This window comes from Equus caballus, chromosome 1 (genome assembly GCF_041296265.1).
Source record: "Equus caballus isolate H_3958 breed thoroughbred chromosome 1, TB-T2T, whole genome shotgun sequence".
NCBI lineage: Eukaryota > Metazoa > Chordata > Mammalia > Perissodactyla > Equidae > Equus > Equus caballus.
Window position 1 is genome coordinate 136,561,899 of NC_091684.1, and position 27,597 is coordinate 136,589,495.

The window sequence follows — 27,597 nt, forward strand, 5'->3', positions numbered from 1 at the left end:
CTAAAGCGTGAGCATTTCAGGCAGCAGTTGGCTCCCTCAAGACACTGAAGTCTCCCTGCACGCAGAGGGGCTCCTGTTCCTGAGGAGATGTCTTAGGTCAAGTGTCTTAGGCCCCAGCTGACTCTGTCTGCTCTACATCTACCCGAGCATTTCTTAGGTGGCATGCTTGTTACTTCTTTTTTTTTTTTAAAGATTTTATTTTTTTCCTTTTTCTCCCGAAAGCCCCCCAGTACATAGTTCTATTATATTCTTCGTTGTGGGTCCTTCTAGTTGTGGCATGTGGGACGCTGCCTCAGCGTGGTTTGATGAGCAGTGCCATGTCCGCACCCAGGATTCGAACCAACGAAACACTGGGCCGCCTGCAGCGGAGCGTGCGAACTCAACCACTCAGCCATGGGGCCAGCCCCTGCTTGTTACTTCTGACCCTCTTGTTTGGATTTCTAAGCCAAGGCAAGTCTGAGAGATTAATCAGGCCTCCAGTAATGTATGAGATTTCACCTCAGAGACCCCAACAGTACATAAGAATTTGCTCATTTTGGAACCTTGATTAAGGTCAGCCAACTCCACCACACTTTCATCCTTGGCCACCTCTCAAAATTCAGAGCTCATCGGTACCCCTGTAATATTCCCTGACGCACGATTTCTCTTCCTTGACCCCAGCTCCCAATGCCCTTTCTTCTTCCATTGTGCTCTCCGGAACCATATTCCTGTTAACAGACTTCATTCATCCTTGGACCTCTCACAGAATGATCCAGTTGTCTCCCTAATGGCCAGGGGTTCTTAACCTGGGGTCCATGTTGTCCATGGGTACATTTCAGGGAGTCCACATACTTAGATAGGAAATAAACTACATCTTTATCTTTACTGACCTCTGAAATTTAGCAATTCCTCCAATTATGAATGTAGACCAAAAAAACACAGCAGTATTAGTACCTGTGATTTTTATCAATAGACATCAGAGATTTTTATAGCATATTACAGTTTATTGCAGATCTCAAGATATTTATGTTCATTGCTTTGAAATTATATAGTTATTAGACCTGCTGGTGGGTCTTTATTTAAGGCATCAATAAAGAAGCACATAAGTTACCGTATGACAAATGTTTTAATACTTTTAAAAACACGTTTTGGTCTAATGGGTTTCCTTTGTAATCCTGTGTACTTTACGTTATACATTCAGAAATACTATCTGAGAAGTGTCCACACGCTTCACCCTGCACAGTGATGCAGAGGCCTGCAACCTCACCCTCATTCCCCGAAGGGCAGTGCTTCCCCTGCAGCCTTTTTGAGTAAAAGACGCTTGTTTTCTAATGCCTGGCGTTTTATAAGGATGGGAGCAGAGGGAGGCCAGCAACGTGCTCCTGGTCCTCACTGCTGCCTTCAAATGTTCCTCCTGCATGCCAGCACCTGAGTCATTAGGTATCTATGAGGAGGATCACCCTGACGTGCTGCCAGAGGGCCTGACCTCCTCAACGCAGTAAATCTTTATCTCTTTACCAGTGCAGCTGCACAGCCATGCCCAAACCCCAGACATTTCACTCAGAACTGTGCCACCTCTGGAAACCTGACACTGTCGTATGCCCTGTGAGATAATAGAAAATATATATATTGGTCTCTGCCCCCAGTTCCTGGCACAGAGCTCCTAAAACCCTTGTCATTTCCTAAGTGATAAGAACACCAGGAGCATCTCTTGTTCTAATATTTGGTCTTTGACCCTGTCCCTGACAGAGAGCTCCTCAAACCCTTGTCAATTCCTAAGCGATAAAAGCACTAGGAGCATCTTTTGTTCTAATGAGGCGATTCTGGGTGGTTCCTGGATGGGGGCTTGTCACCAGAAAGACCAAGCCATGATGAGAAGCTTGGAATTTTCAGCCAGAGAGGTGAGAGAGGCTGGAAATGGAGTTAATGATCGATCTTGTGTACATGAGGACGCCTCCATAAAAATCCCAATAGCATGGGGTTCAGGGAGCTTCCAGACTGAATGCATCCATACTGGGAGGGGGGACACACCTCAGCTCCAAGGAGACAGAAGTTCCTGTGCTCAGCATCCTCCCAGATCTCGCCCTACATATCGCTTCATTTGGCTGCTCATCTGTATCCTTTATCATATCCTTCTATAAACTGGTAAACATAAGTAAGTGTTTCCCTGAGTTCTGTGAGCCACTCTAGCAAATTAATTAAACCTGAGGAAGGGGTTGTGGAAACTTCCAATTTGTAGCCAAATCAGGATCTGTGGGCCACCTGGGGACCTGCTACTTGAGACTGGCATCTGAAGTAGGGGGGCAGTCTTGTGGGACTGAGCCCTTAATCTATGAGATCTGAGGCTATCCCCAGGTAGGTAGTTTCAAAATTTCAATTATAGGATACCTCGCTGGTGTCGTGGAATTGCTTGGTGACCAGAAGTGAAGTGTTCTGCGTAAAAGTAAAGAAGACACACAGGAGAGAAACAGTAGGGAAGAATTGGATTTTTCCCAAAATAAGAAAGAGGAAAACTGAGTTATTCCTTTATATGCCCTAACCACAATCTCCTTTTCTTCCAGTTCTCACATCCTATCTTTTGACACACCTGCTCCTCATCCATATTAACACTGATAGTCCTTTCTGTTTCTTTCCCCCAAAGCATCAGAACCCCCAGGTTTCTACTTTCTTGGCAATCTAGCTAAACCTCTCGTCCCCTCAAGGTTAGTCCTTCCTCTTGTGATCTGGATTCCAGATTCTCTCTTATTTACACACATATAATATGTGTGTGTGTTTTTTTTAGTCATTTCATAATCCCTCAAGTCACCAACCTTCTCGCTCCTTCCCAGGTGCTTTAAACTCATCGTCTCAAGGATTGTTGATCTCAAGGCTCTGCCCTCAGCTGGTCACTATCTGTTCTCCATGAATAACCTTATCTCCCCCATTGCTTCAATCATTTCTCTATTGGCAAAACCTAAACCTACAAACCTCAAGTCAAATCTCTCTCCTTCCAAATCCATGTGCCTCTGCATCCAATTACCAGGCACTTCCACTGGAATAAATTGAACATATCCAACACAAAGCTCTTTAGCTGCCCACGCCTGCACCGTAAACTGCTTCTCCTCATTTAAAGTCTTCCTTGTCCTCTTCCTCACCCTCCACATCCAGGTGGACCTACTTCCCAGCTAGCTCTCAGTTTTGTCTGACCTTTGCCTCCAGGTCCCACGACTGCTCATCTGAATTACTGCAAGGCTCCTGCTCTTCATATCTCTAGACTTGCTCCAGGTAAATTAATTAATTAATTCTCTACACTGGGGAAATGATCTTTCTAAAAGAACTAATCCTTCACTGACTTTAAGGGGAGACTATATAACAATAGAAAGACACAAGTTTTGAGATTCCAACCAACCTGGGTTTGAACCCAGTCTCCAACCTTGGAAAATTACTTAAACTCTCCTAACCCATTTGCTCATCTGAAAAGTAGGTGTGATAAAATGCTGAAAAGTCAGAATCAAGAAATCAAGCCCATGCATAGTAGATACTATGATACACACTAGTCTCTTAATAACTGGTAGCCACCATTATTCCTTCGAGGTAAAATTCAGACCTTTTAATATGATGGACAGAGTCTTCACGACCTTGCCTTGCTCTTGTCTCTCAGTTGTCTTGGTTCACCAACCCATACCTTCCACTTCAGCTACCTTGACCCTGCCATGTTCTCTCAGGAACCTGGTCTGTTTACAAGTGGCTGCCTCCTGTGTCAGGGATGATGCCTTAATCCTATCCTTCATATAGCCGCACTCCTCAATTTAAGTGTCAACTCTGTGAATTCACCCCAGACACCCCCTCACACACACCTCCCTGGATGAGACAGCCCTGCCCAGTACTCCCACAGTACCTTGTGCTCCCTTCCCTCATACTCTACTGGAACAGTCTGGTTATCTGCCTCCCTCTTGTACTACCTGAACTCTCTGGGGCAGGGCTCCATCCTTTATATCTGTGTTCTATTCCTGGCACACAGTAGGTACTCCAGAAATGTTGTTAACATAAAACATAACATGAATGGCTATACTAAATGAAACATTAAAAAAAAACCCACAGATTTCCTTTCAATTGGCTTCTGTGTTCAAAGATTTTTCCCATCTCCAAAAGTTGACTTTTACCACTAGGAATGTTGGAATTACAGTGAATCACTTAATTTTAAGGACCTAGTACTGACAATACTAGCAATAAATATTCAATATGAATATAACTTTATTTTTATTTTAGTCATTTTTCCTCATTCTTAAATCAGTATACTGTAACAGGTTGATGATAAACCAGCATAAGAAACAGCACTGACCACTAAACAGCCTCTAAATTATCAAATTGAAGACAATTATGGTTAAACCACCTATCAATAAACAGATGACAAAAACTGGCAGTGCAAGTCTTTGAAAGCTGTAGCAATAAATAAGTACTGTGCTTTGCTCACCAGCTTCACGTAATCTGTTCCCTTCTGCTTTTGTCCGGTTAGTTCTTTCACTTCCAGCAAGATCTACCAAGGACAACTGGCTTATAGTGATTTGTTCTTTTTCCTGAAGGGAAGATCATAATGTCAATAACAGAACATGAGTTATAAGTGGTTTACAATGTTCTTTAAATATATTCAAATCAGCACATTATTAAGTCTTATGAATATGGTATTTGCACAATATATAATGTACAGCAGGGGCAAAGGATACATGTTTTGGAGGAAGAGTTTGCTAACAGCACATGATAAATACACTCACGCGTTAATGCTTGTCGCCCACCGTCTCGTCTTCTATGCTACACTGTAAGCTCCATGAGCCCAGGGAGTCTCCATCTGCAGCACCTGGCACAGTGCCTGGCACTGAGCACGAGCTCAGTAAATGTCTACTAAAGAGTGAGCCTAGCACAGGGCTATCCTAAATTTTTCTGTAGTTATATATTTAATAATTTTATAATCTAATAACTTCATAATACTCTAATCTTTATCATAAGAATTGAAAGTCAAGAGGACATAACTGATATTGTAATGTGAGATGTGATTCAAAGGAAATCTGGTGTATATGGAGGCTTGACTTGCAGGCACTTTCTAGCTACCAGGTAGTGAGTGCTGACTGTACGCCAGGCACGGACAAAGAACTTCACACGCGTTACCTCCTTCAATCCTCACAACATTATGAAGTCTCCTACAGTTAGGTCAGACAGCTGGTAAATGAAGAGGAATCAGAGTTCAGATCCCAGTGGTCTTCAGTACCATCTCCTGCCATCTACAAACCTTTATGTATGTTTTGAATGGAATTACACTTTAATAGCTTAAAGTTACTAAATATTTACATTCGGGCCCAAATGCTGTTACTAATTGGTGTAAACCTTGTAGCGTGACAGGCCCAGCAGTAAACAGCGATCAGATGGGCGGCCCTACTGGCCTATCAACCAAGAGGAGAACGGTTCAGAATTGGCCATCTCCGGAACTGAACCTACCCTTCAGAGTTGACTGCTGACATTTAAAAACCATTAACTGAATTTCTGCATACAAAATGAGTCTTCAGAGATAAAACAATGAATCACGCTTTCTTACTTTATCTCTTCTATTAAAGAGATTTATAAAGATTTGTAAACCCTTTGCAAAGCAAAATTCCATGTTCTAAGATTTAATAGCCAGTCTCCCAAAACTATGTACACTATCTAATGGAACAATTAGAAAAAAGTCATCACCTACACATATATTAATTCAAAGAGCAGTCTTCATTGCCATGAAACCTCCCTGGTTTAACTCTAATTCCAAAAATTAAGGATTTGGTTAGAACAAGAAAAACTCCACACACTAAAAACTTTACCTGTAAGACATTGTCTCCATCTGCATCCAAGGGGGCCTGGACTAATTTAATGTTGAACACGCTATGGGAACGGCTGGACTCACGATTCAGATGTGTGTTAGCGATACGTCTCTTTTTCTGGCCTGTGATGATAGAGGAATCACTGATCAAACCTGAACTCAGTCATGTCCATATATACACTTTCTACTAAAAGAGTACTGCTGTTAAATTATAGTGGCAACTCTCAGGATTACATTTATCATTTTATATTTTTCTAATTTTAGCCATTTCTAACCTCGCCAGAAAACTTCAAAAGCTTCCTCAGTAGATTTCACTTCTACTTCTGTACATCCTGCAACATACATGTTATGGTTCTTATCTTCGCGAAGCAATTTAGATTGTGGAGGTCTATGAGAAAGAATAAAACATTAGTTTCCTAAATTATAAGATACCAATATCTCAATTTAAGACTAGGACTAAAATGCCAGGCAACATGACACCCATTCTTATAATGGGAATAAGCCTAAGCAAGACTGCAGAAAAAACATTAACCTTGGATAAGAATAAGGACACGTAGTCAAGATTAGTTACATAACAGGAGAACAGGAACCTATTTTGTTTTAAAAGCTTTGCGCTTATTTATTCTAAGAAAGCACATGAAACAACACTTACTAAACAATTAGAGATCAAAATGGTAGGACAGCAACATCACATGCACAGGTTAAGCATCAAGATCTAGCATTTTCCTAATATTAAAAGATCGACAGATGGAACTGGTTCTGACCTCCGTGTCAGCAAAAAACAAATTCAGAAAGAGTTTGGTCTATACCAGGAGTGGCAATCTTTTCAGAGTGGCTGGTCAAGCTCTAGTCTGAATGTCGGGATAAGGACGGGAAAGGGCGCTGCCTATGGGCCTCAGTCTTGGGGATGGTGGGGGTAGAAACGTTTACCAGCCGCCGTCACGCAGTAAATGGCAGATTTTTCCAGAAGTAAGACGGGGCTTTAGAGGTAGCAGCCAGACCAGTGCCAATGAAAAACCACCTACATGCAAACATGCCACAGATGCCAACCACTAGTATAACTGCACCCTTCTTAAGAAAAGAGACAACACCGTCACATACACAAAATCTGTGCTCCTCATCGGGGTGCTGCAGCTGTTCCACCTACCAAAGGAATAAGGTGTAAGTTACTGTTCCTACAGCAGCCGTCTCACAGCAACACGTTCTGTCCAGATTATGTGACAGTCACGATGAGTTGTATCTTAAAAATCCTCCACTTGTAATATTTCTTCATTGTAATAAAACACTAAATGTTAACCAGCTCAAAAAAGCAGGTTAAACACCTAACAAATTAAATCTGAATTCAGTGCCAAGTAAGTGCCATGCGAGTTCATTCAACAGGTTACCAGACAGGTCACAAGGCATACAAGTCACATTTGTCAGTCTTCCTTTTGTATGACTAAATAAAACCAAGATAGGCTCCTTTGAAAATAATCTCAGTGAGAACAAACCAAACAGCAACTTGGCACATGTGCAGACATGGAACTGATGGGTAGCAATGAATGACATCACAACAGCATACGAACATGGGTACGCACAAATGATACTTTGAAACAAATTGGAAAGTAATTAGCCTATAAATTGTTTAAAGTAAAAGTTGATATAGCAACACCTGTTCTCAGTCTAATGGTTTTCTAAATCCAGCTGTTTCTCCACTAATGTTCAGTTAGACATACACACAAAAGTTAAATATGACACAGATCTTCCTACTATTTATGTCCTGAGAGGCCTATTTAACAAAGATGGCATTGCAGATAAGTATTTAGCTTAAGAACAAAACCGTCAAGTCAGGAACAAGATACTAATGGTAGACATGAGATTCCAGAGTCAACGAGGGCACAAATGCAGGTTTATTGTTTGTGACACCAGGGTGTAACTGTCTTCATTCTCAGCAGGGCAAGACCCAAGGGAATCTAAAGAGTAGTCTTTTAACTCTGGCAGAATGACAACACAGATGTCACGTCATACTAATCAGTGATGGAAGATCTGTGAGCATTAGCTGTACAGACAAGCCTGAGGCTCCACTCTGTAGGGACTAAGACAGCTGGTTAAAGAGGCTACAGCCTCCCAATACTAAGTGTCGGGTTCTCGAAAGGCAGTCCCAGGGCACATCCGTAGGGACACTTTGTGCCGTCAAGGTCCCTCTCGAAAGAGCTTAGCCCAGGGCAAAGAGTCTTCAAAAGTAATGTCTAAGATGAATATTCAGGCCTCTCTTCTCCTTAGATGCCTTAACCACTGGTTCCCTAACACAGCTACATGTCTAGTTAATAATAAAACTGCTCATTGAGCGCCAACTGCATGATATACAAGTTATATCTCATTCTGAAGACAAAAGCAAGGACTATCCACACATACAGCTGAGGAAACGAAGGCTCGCTCAGGTGAAGGGACTTCCCCGAGGTTAAGCAGCTAAGAAGGGGATCTCTTCACTACTTACTTAGGCCTTATGGGATCAAAGGGCACCTCTTCCAATAGATCATATATGTAATTATTATATATTTCAATGTACGAGACAAATACACCATAGACACTATCTTCATCAACCTCTTCTGCTTTGCAAAAGTCTTGTACATTTATCATATCTGCAAACTCTGGATCTACTTGTCGTCTGAAAAAAGAAAAAAAAGCCAAAAAGTCTGATCTTATATAATTTGAGTCAATATCAAAAGTAAAGGATCCCAAGGGGAAACTAGCAGATATAACATAAATGACCTGCCATTACAAGCAGAAATGCAGAGCAACTGCGTTCATACTCAGGACCCCCTTGTCCTCCCAGATACACAGCACCCACTTTTACACCCTCTCCCACCCAGAGTGGCACCTTCTCTAAACAGATTCAAATAGCGTGCTCTAAACCGAAGAGAAGATGTCAGCACGTAAACTCACTTAAGAACATTCCTCAGCTTTGATCTCACTGAAGTCAACTGTCATGCTCGCCTTCCCTACACCTGAGGAAACCACCAGCCAAGTTCCCCTTGGGCCAGTGCTGTGCACAGATGTAGTCACTTACTTGCTTGAGGGGGTCTTTGGGTTGGGCATGGCTTCTCGTTTCTGCCGTTCTAACAAGGCGTCAACTTCACACTGTATGTCCATGCTGTTCCGATCGTTAGATTTAAAAACCTAAAGTGGGGCGAGTATCAGACTAGGATTTTTAGAATTTGACTTAGTGTTAAACCAAGACAACAGGCCCCAAATGGAGTCACTTGTGCTAAGCCCCATGTCACCAAACCCTGTAAAACTTAATTACAGTGTCAGCCTTCTCCCAGGAATGGAATCTTAAACCAGTGGATCTGGAATTAGCTGGTCAGCACTGGTGAGGTTATCTGCCCGACAGACCCCTGCCACCCACTAAAGGAAAGTGACCTTGCCACAACCAGTCCACTTTTTGCTAGTATAACTTCCTCGTCCCACCCTCCTGCCTAGAAAAGTCTTCCATGTTGTCCAGCTCCTTTCTATCTGCTAGATGGGATGCTGCCCGATTCATGGATCTCTGAATAAGCCAATAAGATCTTGAAAATTTACTCAGTTGAATTTTGTTTTTTAACAATAAGAAGAAACACATGTGAGAAATATTTAATATTTAAACATATTTAAGGTTTCAAAATATATCCAATGTTTTAGTTCTCCCTTAATCCTACTGTGTCCACAGGTATATTGGTCTCTATGTCAAGCGAAATAGTCGCAACAGAAAAGAAATACACTTACATATCGTTTAGCTTGAAATGACCCTATGCTGTTAAAGATCATGTCCAAACAACGAGGAAGCAGCCCTCCTTCCCCCGGAGAACCAGTCATCGTGTACGTTTTTCCACTTCCAGTCACACCGTATGTAAAAAGGAGACCTACGATGTAGCAAGTCACACTGGGTTAGATCTTAAAAGTCCTCCGCCTGTAATATTTCTTTATTATATTAAAAAACACTTAAAATTAGCCAACTCAACAAAGCAGGTTTAATGCTACCCTAACAAATTGAATCTGAATTCAAGGCCAAACATAAACCAAATACATAAGTATCAAAAAAGTTTTATCAGAGGGGGAGAAAAAGGAAAATCCAATAAAACTCCAAGAATCATACCATTCTTGCCATGAATGAGGTCATCTACCAAGGGATTAGCCACAACATCAAAGAGCTCCTTCTGGGTGGTGTGAGTGCCAAACACTTGTTTAAATGAATACTGAGTCTGTGGAGAAGGAAAAGATAAAAAGCACATAAATGGAATTCCACTATGTCTAGGCTAGAAATACATCTGTTTAAATTTATTCAGATTTTTTTTTTTTTTAAAGATTTTATTTTTTTTCCTTTTTCTCCCCAAAGCCCGCCGGTACATAGTTGTGTATTACTAGTTGCGGGTCCTTCTAGTTGTGGCATGTGGCTTAGCCTCAGCGTGGCTGCCTCAGCATGGCTTAATGAGCGGTGCCATGTCCGCATCCAGGATCCGAACCAGCGAAACCCTCAACCGTCGAAACTGAGCACGCAAACTTAACCACTCGACCACGGGACCGGCCCCTATTCAGATGTTTCTTTATGAACATTTAAGAACTAGACAAAGAGAAAATATGAATAGTCTTTAAACTTGGAAGGCTTAAAAAAGTCCTGACATACCGAAATTATACTAATTATAAACTGGTAAACACTTACAGTTATAACCACTGAAGAGAACATAGACTTAGGCTGATTTTGTTTTAATTAACTGACAAAGAAGATCAAAAGGTATGACAACGATTCAGTCATAGACTTGTGAAAATCTTCAAGCATTACTTTATATACTATTTTACTGCTTTCTAATTTTTTATAAAGGTGTCATTTAAAATGGTATAGCAGCATAAAATCAAGAGTTTTGATGTACTGTTTTCTTTAAAACCAGAAATGAATTGTAAATATAATATCATCTGAGTTCTTATATGAAATCAATTTTAAATAAATTGTAACCTTTAAAAAAGCAATAATACTGGAGCCAGCCCGGCGGCGTAGCGGTTAAGTTCACATGCTCCACTTCAGCAGCCTGAGGTTCACCAGTTTGGATCCTGGGCGCAGACCTACACTCTGCTTGGCAAGCCATGCTATGGCAGGCACCCAAAATATAAAATAGAGGAAGATGGGCACAGATGTTAGCTCAAGGCCAATCTTCCTCAGCAAAAAAGTAAGATTGGCAGCAGATGTTAGCTTAGGGCTAATCTTCCTCCAAAAAAAGTAATAATACTTCAATTATCAAATCTCTTTCAAAATATGATTACAAAGTATAACAGTGTCACCAAAAATATTATCAAACTCCTACTTAGAAAATTAGATTGGGGTATACAAACATATTTTTTCAATTTATTTTTTATTTATTTTTTTGAGGAAAATCAGGCCTGAGCTAACATCCACTACTAATCCTCCTCTTTTTGCTTAAGGAGATTGGCCGTGAGCTAACATCTGTGCCCGTCTTCCTCCATTTTATATGTGGGACACCTGCCACAGCATGGTTTGGTTATCAGCACGTAGGTCCATGTCCAGGAACCGAACTGGCAAACCCCAGGCTGCCAAAGTGGAGCACGCGAACTTAACCACTGCAGCACCAGGCCAGCCCCTACAAATGTATTTTAATCTAAGTTCTATTATTATTTATTATTATTATTCCATTATTATTTCTATTATTCTATTATTTCTACTTTTGTTATTTTCTAGTTCTATTGGATTGCAGACAAGACAATTGTTTCTGCAAGTTCTTGAATTCCTTACAGTTTTTATTTCATGAATGTCTATGCTATTTGGTGCATGAGTATGCATGAGATTTTATTATGAATCACAGCCTTTGCCAAGTGGGCCCCTTTTTCCTGTTTTACAGCCTTTACCTTAAATTCAACCTGCTCAGATATCAATATCATGCTCATTATGTTTTTAAAATTAGTAGTTTCCTGAAAGGAGACAGGTACAGATTAGTACTCAAATGTGTAATAATAGTGACAGCAGCAGCCGTGGCCATCAGCGCCAGCCGTGCCCCAGCACCGCCTGAGCACAGCAGTGAACCGTTCCGTTCTCACAGCCTCTGGGGGAGGTTCTTCATGCTCATTTTATAGCTCGCTAAAGATCACACACCAGCTTCAGCTGGCTCACTCTCGCCTCCGTGGAAGTTTTTACTCCAGTCCTGTAAACAGCTGTAGAGTTCACGAAAAGAACGAAGAATCACAGAACTGAAAGGATGCACGCAGGCTAGCGCTGAGAGGTCAGGCAGGTGAGTTCCAAGTGCTCATGAACAAACCCCTCCTGTCGGGTGACAAAAACTGAGGCCAAAGGAGGAACTTTGCCCAGAGCCATGAAGCTGGTTAGCATCAGAGCCATTTCCAGTCCAGTGCTCTTTCCATCATCCAATGTTGCCTTCTGTCACAAGGCAGTGAGGAATTTTAATCCCCATCAAATGTTTTGTACTGTTTATACATGCTTGAAATGAACAAAGAAGTGAAATTCACTAAATCAGTTTTCACCTATTTTACATCCTCAGAGGCTCACTCCTCCGTGAAGTCTTCCCAGACTACTCATCCATGCTTAATCCATATTTATTGAGTGTTCAGAGAACAGGACAGAGAAGGTGCATAGCCCCATTATACCAGGGGAAAGAGACAATAAACAAGTAAATACATCTCTAGACTGTGCTAAGTGCTATCAAGGAAGCAGACTGCAGACCAGGAGAGAAGCAGGGAGGGGTGCTACTTCTGATGGAGTGGTCTGGACACCCTCTGAGGTGATATTTAACCTGACACCTATGGATGAGGAGCCATCATGCTAAGAGCTGAGGGAAAGAGAAGCCCAGGCAGAGGAACAGCCCTGAAGCATGATTCTGGCTTCTCCCAGGAGCTCAAAGGACGGGAGGAGTACTCCGAGATGAGGGTGGAGACAGACAGGAGGCAGAGTAGCAGGATTTTGCCCATTTAAAGACTTTATTCCTTGAAAGGTTTTAAACAGGAAGATGGTAAGATCTGATCTATGCTTTAAGAGAACACTCTGGCAGCTCTATGGGAAACGGACTAAAGAAGATTCAGAGAGGAAGCAGGCAGTCCACTTAGACTTCAGTGCCACTCAGTAGTATGGTCAGCAAGCCAGCGCCCCTCTGAGAACTGTTTGTTTCAGGCTAGGAGGAGATAATTACACAAATTGAGAGTAATGTTCAGAAACTTTTGTAGCCATTTGACATGGCTGCAGCATCCCAGCATGTGATCAATGGGCTCACCTCATTGAACAGATTATCTGTGTTATCTAACTCAGATGGTTAGTTCCAATTGCCACAGAACTCTCAGTCTCCACCATGAAAAAAAAAAAAAAAGCTGTTCCCTCACCACACATCGTTTGAGAAGTGCTGATTCTCGTGATTAATAACCAGGTTCAGACAAGGGTGGTGGCAGTGGTGAAAAAAATGAAAGGACAGTTCCAAGATGTGCACTGGAGCAGAAGTGATCAGACCTAGAGGAACGGGCTGTGAGGGGGATAAGAGAAAGGTAGGAACAGGGTGTCTGGCTTGAGCAAACAGACAGATGGTGGTGCCATTTACTGAGAAGAGAAGACAAGGGAGGAAGAGACTTAGAGGGGAGAAGATCAAGAGCTCCTTTGGACATGTAAAATTTGAGATGTCTATGTGACATCCCAGCAGTGGAGTTAGAGCTAGAGAAGAGGTTTAGGCTGGAGATAAGAATTCCAGCATTATTACCATATAGTTAACATAAAGCCATGGAAAAGGGCAGATAGAGAAGAGAGCCCTGGGTGTAGCTCAGCCTGGTATTTAGAGTTTGGAGAAGGAGGAGGAGCCAGTGAGGGATGAGACCCTGGAGCAGGGGAGACGGGAGAGGGCTTCAGGAAGGAGGGTGCTGCTGAGAAACAGATGAAGAGGAGGACAAAGAGGTGCCCACCACATCTGGCAGCAAAGAGGCTGCTGGTGGGCTTTTGACGAGCAATTTCACTGGAGTGTGCACAAACAAGTGAAGGGCAGCTCGAAAGTAGAGACAGCCTGAATTAATCCTTTCTCCTGCACTCCCACAGCCCGCCTCTTTCCACACACCTGTCTCTCTGTCTTATCTGTATGAGGGTTACTTGTTACCACCTGTGCCCCCAACTAAGCTATAGCTCCATAAAGGCAAGGACTGCGTCTTAACTCACTTTCAAAAAATCTTCCACCCTCCAGCTTAGTGCAACATGTTCGTTGAACTGAACTGAACTCACTTTGTTCAACATTTTATTAAAAATCTAAACATTCATGAGAAGTTGACACAAAGTACACAATGCCTATTAAATGTTATTTTAATCTCCACACGAGAGAGATATATACCTCTGCCTAGCACAATCACATATCATTCCACATTAAACTATCCCTAATATGTTCTAAAAAACAATAAATATCCAATACAAAAAATTATCTTCTAAAAGCAATCCTCTAACTCAAGTTTACCAAAGGTGCGTCTGTCCGTCGCAGAAATTACACGCGTTGGATATGGTAGTTATAGGGAAGTAATTAAGTCTTCCCAAAAAGTGGAAACATACATTCTGTTAAATTAAAAAAATAGAAAAGCCATTCAGAGAAGAACATATCAAGTAAAAACAGCTTGGTTCCAATAGGAATTACCTCCTTATAGTCTCCATTTCGGTTGAGTCTGTAACCCTCGGGAGTATGAAGCTGCACGGTTGTATTATTGATCACTTCTATGCAACACTCTTGATCAGGAAAGCTCAGTGGGCGCACCCTACAGTATACCTGAAAACGCAAGAAGGTTAGAAAACAGAGGTTGACTTTTTACCTGGCTTTTCATTTAAGCTTCCCATTTCATTCACTCAACAAATATTTGGTCTCTCAATTGAAGAGATCTATATGAACCTAGAGCTATGAACACCAAAACCTGCTACTGAAACTGTCAAATGCAAACAGATATATTAGATATGAGAGATTTTAAATGCACATAAAATTAAAATAATTTTGGATAACAAAAGTATCATCACACAGCTTCTCTTCACTATAATATTGGCACAATTTAATAAAGTTATACCACTACTAATATAAAAATCTCTAAAAATAACATATCACATAGTGAGAATTAGTTGAATAGCTGTTCGAATTCTTCGGAATTGGATGTTAATTAAAACTTGCCAGCTTAACACTTAACATAGAAATAAGTAAGTGCTGGATCTGAAATGCAGTCTTCTTAATCAGAGACAGGGCTGAGGAAAAGCTGCTCAGCTGTACGTGCAAAACATCTGGTTCCCTCAACTCAGAACAAGAGACACACTCTAGTGCCAGTGAAGGGGTTGCCCAGAGCAAACCCACCTTCTTTTATTGCCATTTGTTTTTAAAGGAAGCTCCCTAGCCTGAAACCAGTGAAGTACATGCAATTAGAAGCAGTCATTAGACTGAATTAAGCTGTCCTATACCAGAGTCTTTATGACACTTTTTCCAAAAAGCACAGATTTTGGGGTTTTTTTCAGGAAGCGTGCCCTCAGTTACTGTATAACATTTCAAAAGATGGGAGAGGATGCTCATCCAAGCAGAAAGTTCCCCCAGATGCCAGAGAGGATGAAGAATTCTCTGCAATAGTTGAAGAATATTTTTCATTATCTACCTTTCAAATTATACTTAGTTATAGGAGGTATGCAGTGGACAATCAAAGACTTCATTTTACTGGACTAATGAATCCTACATAGAAACAAAATTTCAAAGGTGGAACCTGCCTTACCCATTTAACTAAATGTTCCTTGACTCCACTTCCACAGCTCCGTCCCTTCCAAGCATACACACAGGACAGAATGGACCGAGGAAATACACACACATCAATTCACAGGGAGACCTTACCCCAACTGGGTCTTTAAGACTCGTTTGGGATCCTTTCTTCACTAGAGGTTTCCTGGGTGTCTTAGTCCTCCTGGTCATAGATAAAAAAAAAATTTCAGTTCAACACTAACATACAAAACCTTCACCTACAATTCATAGAGACAACCTTCTTAGGGTTTATAAAATTATTCCTTAGCAGTTCTAAAACACTACATCCCCAATAACATGAATAAGAATAACTTGCATTTGTAGCATACGTAATCCAAAAATAATTAAAATTTGGTTTGGGAAACATTTTGTACTGTGTTCCTGCTTACTCTTTGAACAGTTCTGTATTTAAAATAGCGTGTATATTTTCTTGAGCAACAATTTTACAGAGGCACTACAAATTTGAAAAATCTACCACTAATTGACCACACTCATCTTGAAAGGCATTGATATATGTGCACAAGCACACACACTGCGCCAACAGCCATTGCCAAGGCAGACTGACAAGCCATTAACTTCAATAAATTATGAAAATGCAGATGGAGGAATCCATTCTTTCATTAAGATTAATGTCTCTCCTTTCAAGGAACAACTGGTTATTGAATTCACAAAACTGTCATCCTTTGTCCCCAAACAAAATGTGCTCCCAAACTGCAATTTCTTGCTCGCTTAAATAGAGACAAAAGAAAAAGATATTTTGACTTATCTCACCATTTCTCTAGCACGCCACTTTCCCCCTCCACATTTATCTATAGGCTAGATGAACATTTAACACTAAAATTAAGTGAAATTATCAGCTTGGACTATAGATTATTAAAATATTTTCTCACTATCTTCCCAGATGAAACAGAAGTAAATTAGTGTTTTAAGTGCAAAATATTATGGTAGGTTTACTTAAACTCAAGTTTTTTTTTAAGATGACGACTTTGACTTTAGCCTCTTAAGAAAGTAAGCTGCCTTTTGCAAAGGACTAGCTACATGACGATGATAAAGTCAACCCTCTTCTTTGCACAAGTGTTTCTTCACCCAGCCAGCGGCTCAAGGAATTTTGCAGCGCCGACAGTGTCACCGACTCGGTGAGGAATGTGGGCGTTTGCGCAGGGGGCGGGGGCCGTCTGTGGCCAAAGAACCGAGCAAAAGCAACCAGCCTACGTAAAGGGTTGGCCTCCGCCTCAAGGCTGCCAGGCGTCCCCGGGGACTGAGACCCCCCCACACCCAACCCCCAACACGGAGCACATCACTAGCTCTCCACGCCAGATGACCCCGCCCGTGTGGCCTCCCGACCCGCACTAACTCGGCAAAGCACCACCCGGAGTGCGGGCGGCCGGCGAGGGAAGGAGAACAGAGAGCGGCGGGGCGGCGGTCCCGGAGCGAGGAGGACGGCAGCCCGGCTCGCCAGCGCCAGGGTCGGGGCGCCAACCTCCTCCCTCCCCCTGACTTGGGGCCACCATACCCGGCCGCGGGAGGCCAGGGAGGGGCGGCGAGAGCCGGGGGCGAACAGACGGGTCTCCGAGCCCGGGCTCCCACTTCAGGGGGCCGCGGCCCGGGCAGCCCGGGGCTCGGGGCGGAGCGCGGCGGGGACAGCGTGGGGAGGGCCGGCCCAGCCCAGCCCCGCGGCGCCCCTGCTCCGCGGCCCGGTACTCACGCTGGCTTCATGGCAGCAGGCTCCGCGCCGCCCCGACGCGCGCGCGGGACGCCGGGCTCGATCGGGCGGGCGGGCTGACGAGGACAGCGGGCCGCAGGGACAGGCTTCGGGCGGCGAGGCTCGGAGGCTCCGGCGCGGCGCTGGGGTAAGCCGGGCGACGCCGCTGCGAGCCCAGGTAAGCTCGCGCCAGGCGCATTTCAAACGGACCAATCAGCGCCAGCCAGCGGGGGAGGGGCGGGGCCTCAGAGGAAGTGCCTGTTTTGCCGGAAGTGGCGCTCATCTCCTAGGCGACCGACGCGGAAAGGGCCTAAGGAGTCTGGATGTCACGGGGGCGGGGCTTGCCGGCGGACTTCAACTGTGAAATCCATCCCCTTCCATTCTCCGATGAGGAGACTGAGGATTTGTCTTCCTACAGCACAAGAAGGACGATGGAAGGGCAAGTCCCGGGGTGATTCAGAGGGGTCAGCTACGTCGTTCCCGCCCAGGAGTGCTGTGCCCTGCGCAGAGTCTCAGACCCCCTTTCTGGCTTCCACATCACGACAGCATCTTGGCTTCCGTTCTGTCTCTTCTTTACCTTCCCTGGGTTCACCCTTTCTGGTTCCTCCAGCTCTTGTACCTAGATATACATTGTTTTATCAAATTCTTGTTAATATTTGATGCTGGGCATACAGAGATGAAAAAAATTTGGTCCTTGCCCTTGAGGAGCTACGTCCAGAACCACTATTTTCTTAGATGAACTGATTCTATCTCATTTCGACCTTTGCCCCTAAACTGATGACTATCAAACATGCATCAACATCTGTGCTCTTGTGGAACTCTAGTCCCATCTGCACAACTTCCTACAGACCGGACACCAGTGAGGATAGACATAATCCTTGGCCCATATTGTTCCACCTAAACATGGTTCTGACCTTTACTATTACAAACATAGTTATAGTGAATAAACTTGGAAGTTCATCGTTTTTCACAATGCAAGTAAATCTGTAGGATAAACTCCTAGAAGTGCTGAGTCAAAGACTATATGTGTGCATAATATTTTACAGGTGCTGCTAAACTGGCCTGCATGAAGGCCATCCAAATGTACACTCCCACCAGCCATGTATGACAGTGCCTGTTTTGCAAAAATTCTCAGACAAAAAAGTGTTATCAAACTTTTCAATAGATGTTGATCTAATAGGTGAAAAAAAATCACAACGTAGTTTAAATTCTGTTTTATGATGAATGAGGTTGAGTGTTTGTTCACATATTCAAGAGCCATTTGTGCTTCCTTCTCTATGAACTGTGTCCATATACTTTACTTCCTTGTTCTATCGAGTTGTCAGCTTTTCTTATTGATTTGTAAAAGCTCTTCATATACTAAAGAAATTGGTCCTCATCCAAAATATGAATTCAAATATTTTATAGTTCATAATATCATTTTTATTTTAATTTGTTTATCTTGTTTTGTGACAGCTTAGAAAAAAATTTAGGTAGCCAAATTTATCAGTCTTTTATGCCTTCTGTTTTGTGTCATACTAGAAGTCTTCCCCACTCTGAGATAATTTTTTTTTATTTTATATTTTTTCCCAGTGTTTTATTGCTGTTTTTTATGTTTGTCTGAACCATTAGAACTTTCTGTGTTGTCCAGTGAGAGGTCGGGATCTGTGTCATTTAGGAATTGGATTTGGCTGCTAGCTACTTACCTTTTAGTTGCTCTTCAGTCTGGCTTTCGCCTCATCTCTCCATTGGAATTCTTCTCACCGAGATCAGCACCTCCTTGATGCGAAATCGAATTGACCCTTCCCCACTCTTATCTAACTTGACCTCTCAACAGCACTAGAAAGTATTTCCCATTCCTCTCTTCCTATGCCTTTGTTTATTCTCATAACTCTCCAGCCCATTTCTCAACTTCATTTTGAGTTCTTTTCGCTCCCTTAGATGTTATGCCTTGGAATTTTGACCTGGTCACTAGCTGGCCCGCTCCCTAGACATTCCCAACCACTCCCATGGCTTCACATACGACTCACCTTTGTACTTCTCAGCTCCAGACCCATATATCCAGCTGCCTTCCGGATTCTCCACTTGGGGGTCCCCCAGGCATCTCACACCTCACACATCCCAATCGCTCCCCTGAACCTGCTCCCCGTCGGTGGGTGGCATCACCATCAACCACCCACCCGAGCCAGACGCTGAGGTACTTTCTTTGACTTTTCCCTCTCCTTTTCCAGCATTTAATCACCAAATCTTGACAGTTCTACCTACGAGACAGCCTTCAAGCCTCTCCACTTCTCTCCATCCCCGTGGCCATTACCGTCTCTCATCCGGATGACTGCAGCAGTATTCTAACAGGCCTCCCTGCTGCCACCCTCCAATCTGGGCTCCTTTTGTAGCCAGCTCACCTCTCCATCACAGACCCGATCACAGCACTCCCCTGCTTGATGCTCTGCAGTAGCTTCCCGTTGCTGATTGCTGGAGACCCTCAACAGGGCCCTGGGGCTCTCCGAGCTCATCGCCTAACACTACCCCGGCACTGCTCCGGCCATGTTGAACTTCAGTGCCCTCAACACACTGGGCTCACACAACATTCCTTCTGCTGTCAAGCTGCCCTCCGTCCCTTCCTCTGACAATGCCTCCTCATCCTCAGTCTTCTGCCAGCTACCCTGCTCTAGATCCCGGACCCCTGCTCTGTATCCACAGTCCCCTGCACTCCCCCAGTCACCGCACCAGTTGATTTGCTTCAGCCGTCACATCCCAATTTGCAATAACTGTTTACTGCTGTCTCCTCTCCAGCTTATCCCCACAACCTCACTAGATGGCACTGTTGCACCCCTGGCGCCTAGCCATGGAGGCCCTCCACAAATGTTTTGAAGGAATGAATGAACAGTCGAGGACCCAGTGACATTGCACCACCTGTAGCTTTTCTTCAGGCCAGTTTCCTCTTCCTCACTTCTATCTGTATTAAAGCTCTCTGGCTTATTAATTTTCTTTAAAATGCCATTCCATTATATCATTTCTCTGGGTGTCCCACAGGCACCTTACACCTAACACATCCTACTCTCTTCCCTGGAAGGGCTCCCCATAGCCAGTAAAAGATGTGTATTTTCTCCTAGAACTAGAATTACAATTAGAGATCCAGGTGAGAGAAGGAGACAGGGAGGGAGCAGAACCGGGAGGCTTCTTTTAAAAGTCAAGGTTATTGAGGTATAGTTCACACACAGTAAAATTCACCCCTTGTAGTTGCGCCATCTATGTATTTGACAAACACACACCATCCTGTAACCCCTGCCACAATCAAATCTATAATATCCCCATCACACCAAAAATTCCCTTGTGCTGTCCCTTTGTCGTCAATCACCTTCCCCTCCCCCACCAGCCCTTGGCAACTACTTTTCTGACTTCCTTCCTTAAGAGTTTTGTCTTCTCCGGAAGGTCTCCTCTTCCTCTCAGCATGATGCTTTTGAGATTCATCCACGTGTTGCCCGTGTCAGTGATTTGGTCGTTTTTTATTGCTGAGTGGTATTCCATTGTATGATGCATGACCATTTATCCATTCACTAGCTGATGGACTCAGGTTGTTTCCACTTTTTGGTGATTATGAATGAAACTAGAATTATCTGCGTAAAGGTCTTTATGTAGACATGTGTTTTCATTTCCCTTGGCTAGGATTGCTGCTCTTGTGGTAAGTGTAAGTTTAACTTTATGAGAAACTGCCAAACTGGACTGAGAGTCTTTTGGGGTGTTCTGAGACCCAGCTTCCAACATGGGGTGGGGGTTCCCCACACCAGCAAACAATTTTCAGACACCAGCAGGATGTCCAAGAATTCAACTCAGTTCTGACACTGTCTACCAGGAGATGGCATCAGATCCCACAGGTTAAGGATTGTCCCACAAGACTGCCCCTCCCCCACTTCAGACACCAGTCACAAGCCCAGGTTGTAGTCACCTGTGCTTCTGACCAACCAGCTACAGATTGGAAGTTCCAACGACCCCCTCCTTGGACTTCAGACTCCAGTTGCAAGTCCAGGTTGTTACTTGTTCTTCTGACCAACAGGCTGTAAATCAGAGGTTCCCATGACCCCCTCCTCAGGTTCAATTAATTTGCTAGAGCGGCTCACAGAACTCGGAGAAACATTTTACTTACTAGATCACCAGATAAGAATAAAACTGAGGGACAGCCAGATGGAAGGGATGCACAGGGCTGGTGTGTGGGGAGGGGCGCAGAGCTTCCGTGTCCTCTCCAAGCTTGCCACTCTCCCAGCACCTCCATGTGTTCACCAACCCCAGGGCTCTCTGAACTCTGTCCTTTTGGGTTTTTATGGAGGTTCCATTCCGTGGGCATGACTGGTTAAACCAGTGGCCATTGGTGATTGAGCTCCCTCTCCAGCCCAGAGGCCAAGGGGGTGGGACTGAAAGGTCCAACCCTCTAATCACACGCTTGGCTCCACTGGGATCCATGCAACCAGCATCCTCGGGTGCTTTCCAGGAGTCACCTCATTCACATAACAAAGACACCTTTATCACTCTCAATACTTAGGAAATTCCGTGGTTTCTGGGAGCTGTGAACCAGGAACTGTGGACAAAGACCAAATCTATATGAGAAAAATATTTTGCTCATCTAAATGACCAAATCTATATTTATTATAAATGATAATATTGCAGAGGGTCTTATGCGAATCACTGCAGACAGGCTGACACTGCACAGGTTCAAAGCCATAAATTAATGCAGCCACCCAGTTAAGCAAGTGCAGCTGTGGGAACCCATGGCCAGAACCTGCTGAAGCCCAGTGTCTGAGGGAAGGCGGTGAAAGGAGACGGGACTGCTGTGGGAGCTGGGACACACCCAACCCAGCTCCCACACATGGACCCAGAGTTCTCTCCCCGGCCCTGCTATTCACTCCATGGCCTTGGAAACACAGTTTCACATTCCCGGGCCATCTGTAAAGTGAATGATGTTAGTATTTTATATACTCAAAAAACAAATTAATAAAATCAACAAGCTTGGACGGGAAACTAAAACTGATACAAAAAGAAACAAATGATCTGAACCATATTTCACATGAACAACATACTCACACGTAAAGGGGGCTATAACAAACCCAGGTAATTTAGACCATTTAGACTATATGCCCTCAGGCTCAAGACAAAAAGAACTGGAAACATATGCTGAATTCTAATTAGTAGGCTTTTTTTTTTTTGCAGACACAGGTTAGTAATTCTGAAATGATGTTCTGTACATTCTAGGACTGAGCAAAAATGTAAATATATTGTGGATAATGGAAGCCAAGTTTCTCGTTCTTAGAGAAGAGAGTTACAGAAATATCAAAAGCGGGAGGGGAAAAGTACCTGGGAATTCTTTGTACTATTTGGCAGCATTTTTCTAAGTCTGAAATTATGTCAAAAAAAAAGTTTGGACTCTGCCAGTGCTTCTTCAAGTCCTTTATATTAAAAACCACCTAGGGCTTTTGATACAAATTCAGAACTCCAAGACGCCCCCCCACCCCCGCCGCGGGTATTTTGTGTGTGTTCATTTGGACATGAGAATGTTCATTTTACATCGAACACCTTTTTGAAAGGCCAGATTGAACTATCTTTGAGGTCCCTTGTCCCATGCTCTGGAAGAGGCGAAAGTTAAGCCAGTTTTAGAAATCTGTTGCCTGGGATGCAGATAATGGGCGTGACAACTCTGTCTGTCTGAAGTACATTTATGACAGAGTCGAAGTATTCATACATATACCAAGTGGATGCAGGAAAGCCCCATGGGCAATCTCCCAGGAAGAACATTCAGGAGAAAGTCCAGAATTCTTCAAAAGTCAAGCCATCTAGACATCTTCTGGAGTTACCCATTTCAGGGATGAGTGGCCTGGTTTCCATCCTTCCAATAGGACAAGTGCCTGCTGGCCTTGGGGCCTTTGCACTTACTGCTACCTCGACCTGAAACACTTTACCTCGGACTTGCTGGCACAGCTGGCTCCTCTCTGCCCATCAAATTTCTCCTCCAATGTCCACTTATCAGAGCATCCATCCACTCTCGCCTGCCCTACCCTACCCCTCCCTATTCGTTCACCAGGCTTATTTTCTTTATAGCACTTACCACTCTCTGAATTTATCTATCGATCTCATCTGACTGACCGATCAGAACACCAGCTCCATGAGGGAGGGACAGTGTGGGTGTTGTTCACTCCTGTATCCCCAGTTCTGAGGACGGTGTTTGTCCTATATATACCGGACACTAAATCAGTATTCCCTGAATGACTTAGCAATGCACACGTGCACAGGAACGTCTTTCTCATGCTGGATGAACATGTTTGCAGTGTGGTAGGTGAAACATAACCAAACCAAGTGGGAAACAGGACAACTTTATTATAATAAATAAATTTTATTTCTTTTTCCCTCCCACACAGTTTAAGAAAACCAGACATTAGTGTAAGTTAGAAGAACATCACTGAATTTAGAAATGGGTCTTCGGCTTTTCATCGATAATGGATTGTTGACTGAAAATCAGAGGCCGGCATTCAACTATTTACATTGGAAAGTGTTGTTACATAGCGTTAATAGGTGTTTCAGATAAGAAGGGTACCGTGGCCAAAACACATTTGGGACACAGTAGATTCAAACGAAGGGTGACTGCAGCATATCTGACAGCACCACTGCATCCCACTCCGCCTTCCTCAGAACCTCCCACGTGAGCAGGAGCTTGACAAAGATGGCAGCAGACCAAATAATTAAATCACTTTGCACTCAAAAGGCTTCTAAACCTCCCACTTCTAATTCTAATCAACAATGACAAATTCCTTTCTTTAGAAAGAAGATGGAGGTACTCTCTAAAAACTGAGCAATGGAAAACGAACTCTGCTATGAGCTAAGGGAGATACAGTTGACTCATTCAAACACACTCACGTTTTATCACAACTATAACGTTTAGTAAATTTTAGAGCAGTGTTTCTCAAGCAGAGGGAGGGGGAAGAGGGACATCCCATTAGGAGTGTACACGCCCTCTATGTAATCCCTTTTGAGACAGTGGCATGGTGAGCAAATTGGTACCAATGGGAGTATGGCACATCTCTAAAGTGTATTGAAATGTTAAAAAAAAAAATTCGAGAACCCCTACATTAAAAGACATCTTCCTAGAGCAGGCCAGTGGCACAGTGGTTAAGTTTGCATGCTCTGCTTCGGCGGCCCAGGGTTTGCTGGTTCGGATCCTGGGCACAGACCTACATACCTCTCGTCAATCCATGCTGTGGTGGCATCCCACATAGAAGAAGTAGAAGGACTTACAACTAGGATATACAACTATGTACTGGGGCTTGGGGGAGAAAAAAAAAAAAGGAAGATTGGGAACAGATGTTAGCTCGGGGCCAATCTTCCTCACCAAAATGTATTAAAAAAAAAAAAGACATCTTCCCAGTGAGGTCTTCCACTGACCCACTGCCAACCTTTTTGACTTTCTGGAATGGCTTAGGCAAAACTATACCGACAGTAGACTTAATACTTAGTGTATTTGAACCCATTCTCACTCCACATTAGAAGCTTCCAGTGTACTGCAAACTGTTATAAAGTTTTAATTTGTAACACTATCCAAAAGTATACAATGGGACTAAGTTTACAAAACTTATACAAACATTATGAAAGGGTCTTATTTTGTTGACTTAATGTTTCATTTTCACCATTAAGCATGAAGCAAAACAGCATAACCAAAGATTAAATAATCTAAAGTCCTTCAAATTAATCACCCATTATCTTTCAAGTATTTCTAAGACAAACGAAGAACATTATTTTACTCTTTTATAAACAAGAGAATTTAAAAGCCTTCATGTCTTTGGCATTACTAGAATAGGGAATTTAAACTGTACCTTTTTCACTATAAAAATGAAGTACAAAAAGATGAAATGGAAGTCCATAGACCCTGCTGGAGTAAAATTCCATTAACGATGTCAGATTCTTGCCAAAAAAACAAATTTTGTCATGCAGCTTGCAATTAATGTCCCCAAAATTTACCAGCCCATATAATTTTATCAGTCTACCTTCCCCAGAGGAAGTAAACAAGTAATAAAACTAATGAAATCATATTTCTTGACTACTCTCATCCAATATAAATTGTTACTTGTCCTCAGAGGATTGGATGATAAACTGTTTACAAGGCCATTCAAGTGTCTGGGCCAGTTAACCATGGAGTCAGTATTCTAAGATATGGGGGTGTTCCTGAGTCAGCCAAGAGGAGCCTGCATTGTGATGGATGGCCCCCGAAGTCATTAGCAAGTGCAGATCAGGGGTGGATGGGCCTCTGTTAAAAACTGTTTTGTGTCAGCATTTCTGTACTCCCTGGAAACACCATGAAATACTGAACTTTAATTAGTAATGCAACAGATGAGAAAATGCTCAGTGTTAAGTACTATGCAGAGCAGAAAGCAGGGGACACATCCTCAGGTGGTGAGTTGCTGATCATTAGATCAATCAGAACAAAAGCTGATAGGCCCAGAGTCTGCTGGAATTCGTGACACCAGCATTTCTTCAAGTTTGGCCTGTGGCCCTTCTGCGTTAGAATGAGCTGCGGACCTGCTCCCTTCCAGGCAAATCTCCTCCAGGAAACCTACATTCAACCAGTACAGCGGAATCTCCTGGTTTGCCCCACAAATCTGCATTTGTCACAAGCTCACCAAGTGTTTCTGATTCACTGTAAAGCTTGAGAATCACTACATTTGGACAACACTTTGGCAAGGCCTTTAGCGTCCTCTGCACATGAACACTCCATTTTGCAGCATATCTAAAATGCTGAAGCAACATCAAATGTATGACATCCCCAAATACAGCACTGGCATTGGTTTAAAAGGTGACAGAAAAGCACAACCAACCCGGATTAACTCAGCCAACTCCCACAGTGTAACACCTTTTACCTGCACTGCATAATACTTTGCAGCATCTAACTGGCAACAAGAAAACAGAGCAAAACAGAAATGATGACACCCACCCATAGGCTGTGGGCTTTAAAGGAAATCCAAATCCACAATGACATGGGAAATGGCACTTTGAAGCAAAATGGACTTGCGGGAAAAGAGGACTCTCTTTCTATTCCTTCCCTTCACAAGGTGAGGAAAGGAAGAAGACCCTTGCCCAAGCCAGGTCTCCTCCTTCTGGAATGCCTTCCCAGTCCCAGGGCCCCCACAGACCCAAGATCGTCTGTCTCGGGTTCCCCGCACTGACCTTTCTGGCTCATTCTCCTCCCACTGCAGGAGCTCTCAGGAGAGATTTTGCTACTTGAAACTCATCAAATGAAGCAAGTTCCATTTTTCAAAGAGCCATACTACAAGGGTATCAGTAAGGCTTAATCCATCTGTTTAATAGTAAATCTACAAGGGTAGTGTGCTTAATCCAATGTTCAAAAAGAACTGAAAAACCCACTTTAAATAAATTTAAAACTTAATGAAGTATTAATAATTTGCCTGAATGAGGACTTACTTGAATCCATGTTCCTCTTAGGAAATCACACACACAGAATCAGTGCACATCGAGAGAAAGTTCCCCAGTTAAATACCTTATTGACACGAACCCACTCAAAAATGCCAAGACAACAACCGTTATGAATATTTTAGGCCACTGCAAATTGGTACCATGCCACCAGCTTAGGTGGTTTGGGCATTGTAGCTTAATGCTGACATGGGGCTTGAAAAGCTTATGGTCTGAATCACGTTTCTTTTTTATGTAATTCTGGCTCGGGAATCCGATACAGAGCAGCTGAGAAATAAATTATGTTGCCGAGGCTGAAGACAAGGCACAGAAGTATGGCTCCAGCGATCTGAGGGAAAGACAGGGGTCTGGAGTTGACCAGGAGCCACTCCTGTCTCAGAGTCTTGTCCAGAAGTATGGCTTCCATCTGCACGTGCGTGGCCAGGATCACACACACGTGGAACAGCTGATGACTGTGACCTGTAGCAAACACACAAAAGGCCACTAGGGTCAGCAATAAAAGGAGTGGACTATTGAGACAGGCTATGGCTTGTATGCTAAAAACATTATGCTGAGTGAAAGAAGCCAGGAGCGAGACACCACATATTATACAATTCCATGGACCTCAAATGTCCAGAAAAGGCAAATCCATAGAGACAGAAAGTAGACTAGTGGTTGCCTCGGGCAGGGGGTGGGAATGGGGACTGAGAGTTCATGGGCATAAGGGATCTGACTGGGGTGATGAAAATATTCTAAAGCTCATTTGTCTTGATGGCTGTACAACATGGTAAATTTATTAAAAACATTACTGAATTGTCTATGTGAAATTAGGGAATTATGTGAGATGTAAAATATGCTTCATTAAGTTTATTTTTAAAATGTAATGTGAGAAAAATACAAAGGCCATCAGAGCC

The 27,597-nt window shown here is 43.2% G+C and overlaps 2 protein-coding genes across 18 annotated transcripts in view; both read right to left on the reverse strand.

The window, feature by feature from the left end:
- Nucleotides 1–17,499, reverse strand: part of KIF23 (kinesin family member 23) — a 28,903-nt gene extending 11,404 nt beyond the window's left edge. For 4 of the 8 annotated variants that reach the window (XM_070269588.1, XM_070269569.1, XM_070269562.1 and 1 more), the window contains exons 1-11: nucleotides 17,264–17,485; nucleotides 15,652–15,721; nucleotides 14,434–14,562; nucleotides 9,918–10,023; nucleotides 9,548–9,684; nucleotides 8,853–8,962; nucleotides 8,280–8,450; nucleotides 6,905–6,946; nucleotides 6,079–6,191; nucleotides 5,805–5,926; nucleotides 4,433–4,535 (exon numbers count right to left, since the gene is read on the reverse strand). In XM_070269588.1, the coding sequence (XP_070125689.1) occupies nucleotides 4,433–4,535; nucleotides 5,805–5,926; nucleotides 6,079–6,191; nucleotides 6,905–6,946; nucleotides 8,280–8,450; nucleotides 8,853–8,962; nucleotides 9,548–9,684; nucleotides 9,918–10,023; nucleotides 14,434–14,562; nucleotides 15,652–15,721; nucleotides 17,264–17,274 (1,114 nt within the window). In that variant the 5' untranslated portion in view covers nucleotides 17,275–17,485. Of the gene's footprint in view, nucleotides 1–4,432; nucleotides 4,536–5,804; nucleotides 5,927–6,078; nucleotides 6,192–6,904; nucleotides 6,947–8,279; nucleotides 8,451–8,852; nucleotides 8,963–9,547; nucleotides 9,685–9,917; nucleotides 10,024–14,433; nucleotides 14,563–15,651; nucleotides 15,722–17,071 lie in introns of all 8 variants that reach the window. The other 4 variants (XM_023654717.2, XM_023654712.2, XM_070269573.1 and 1 more) reach the window with 3 other exon arrangements.
- Nucleotides 17,500–23,598: 6,099 nt separating this feature from the next.
- Nucleotides 23,599–27,597, reverse strand: part of PAQR5 (progestin and adipoQ receptor family member 5) — an 81,545-nt gene continuing 77,546 nt past the window's right edge. For all 10 annotated transcript variants that reach the window (XM_070269637.1, XM_023654726.2, XM_070269613.1 and 7 more), the window contains one exon: nucleotides 23,599–27,163. In XM_070269637.1, the coding sequence (XP_070125738.1) occupies nucleotides 26,922–27,163 (242 nt within the window). In that variant the 3' untranslated portion in view covers nucleotides 23,599–26,921. The remainder of the gene's footprint in view (nucleotides 27,164–27,597) is intronic.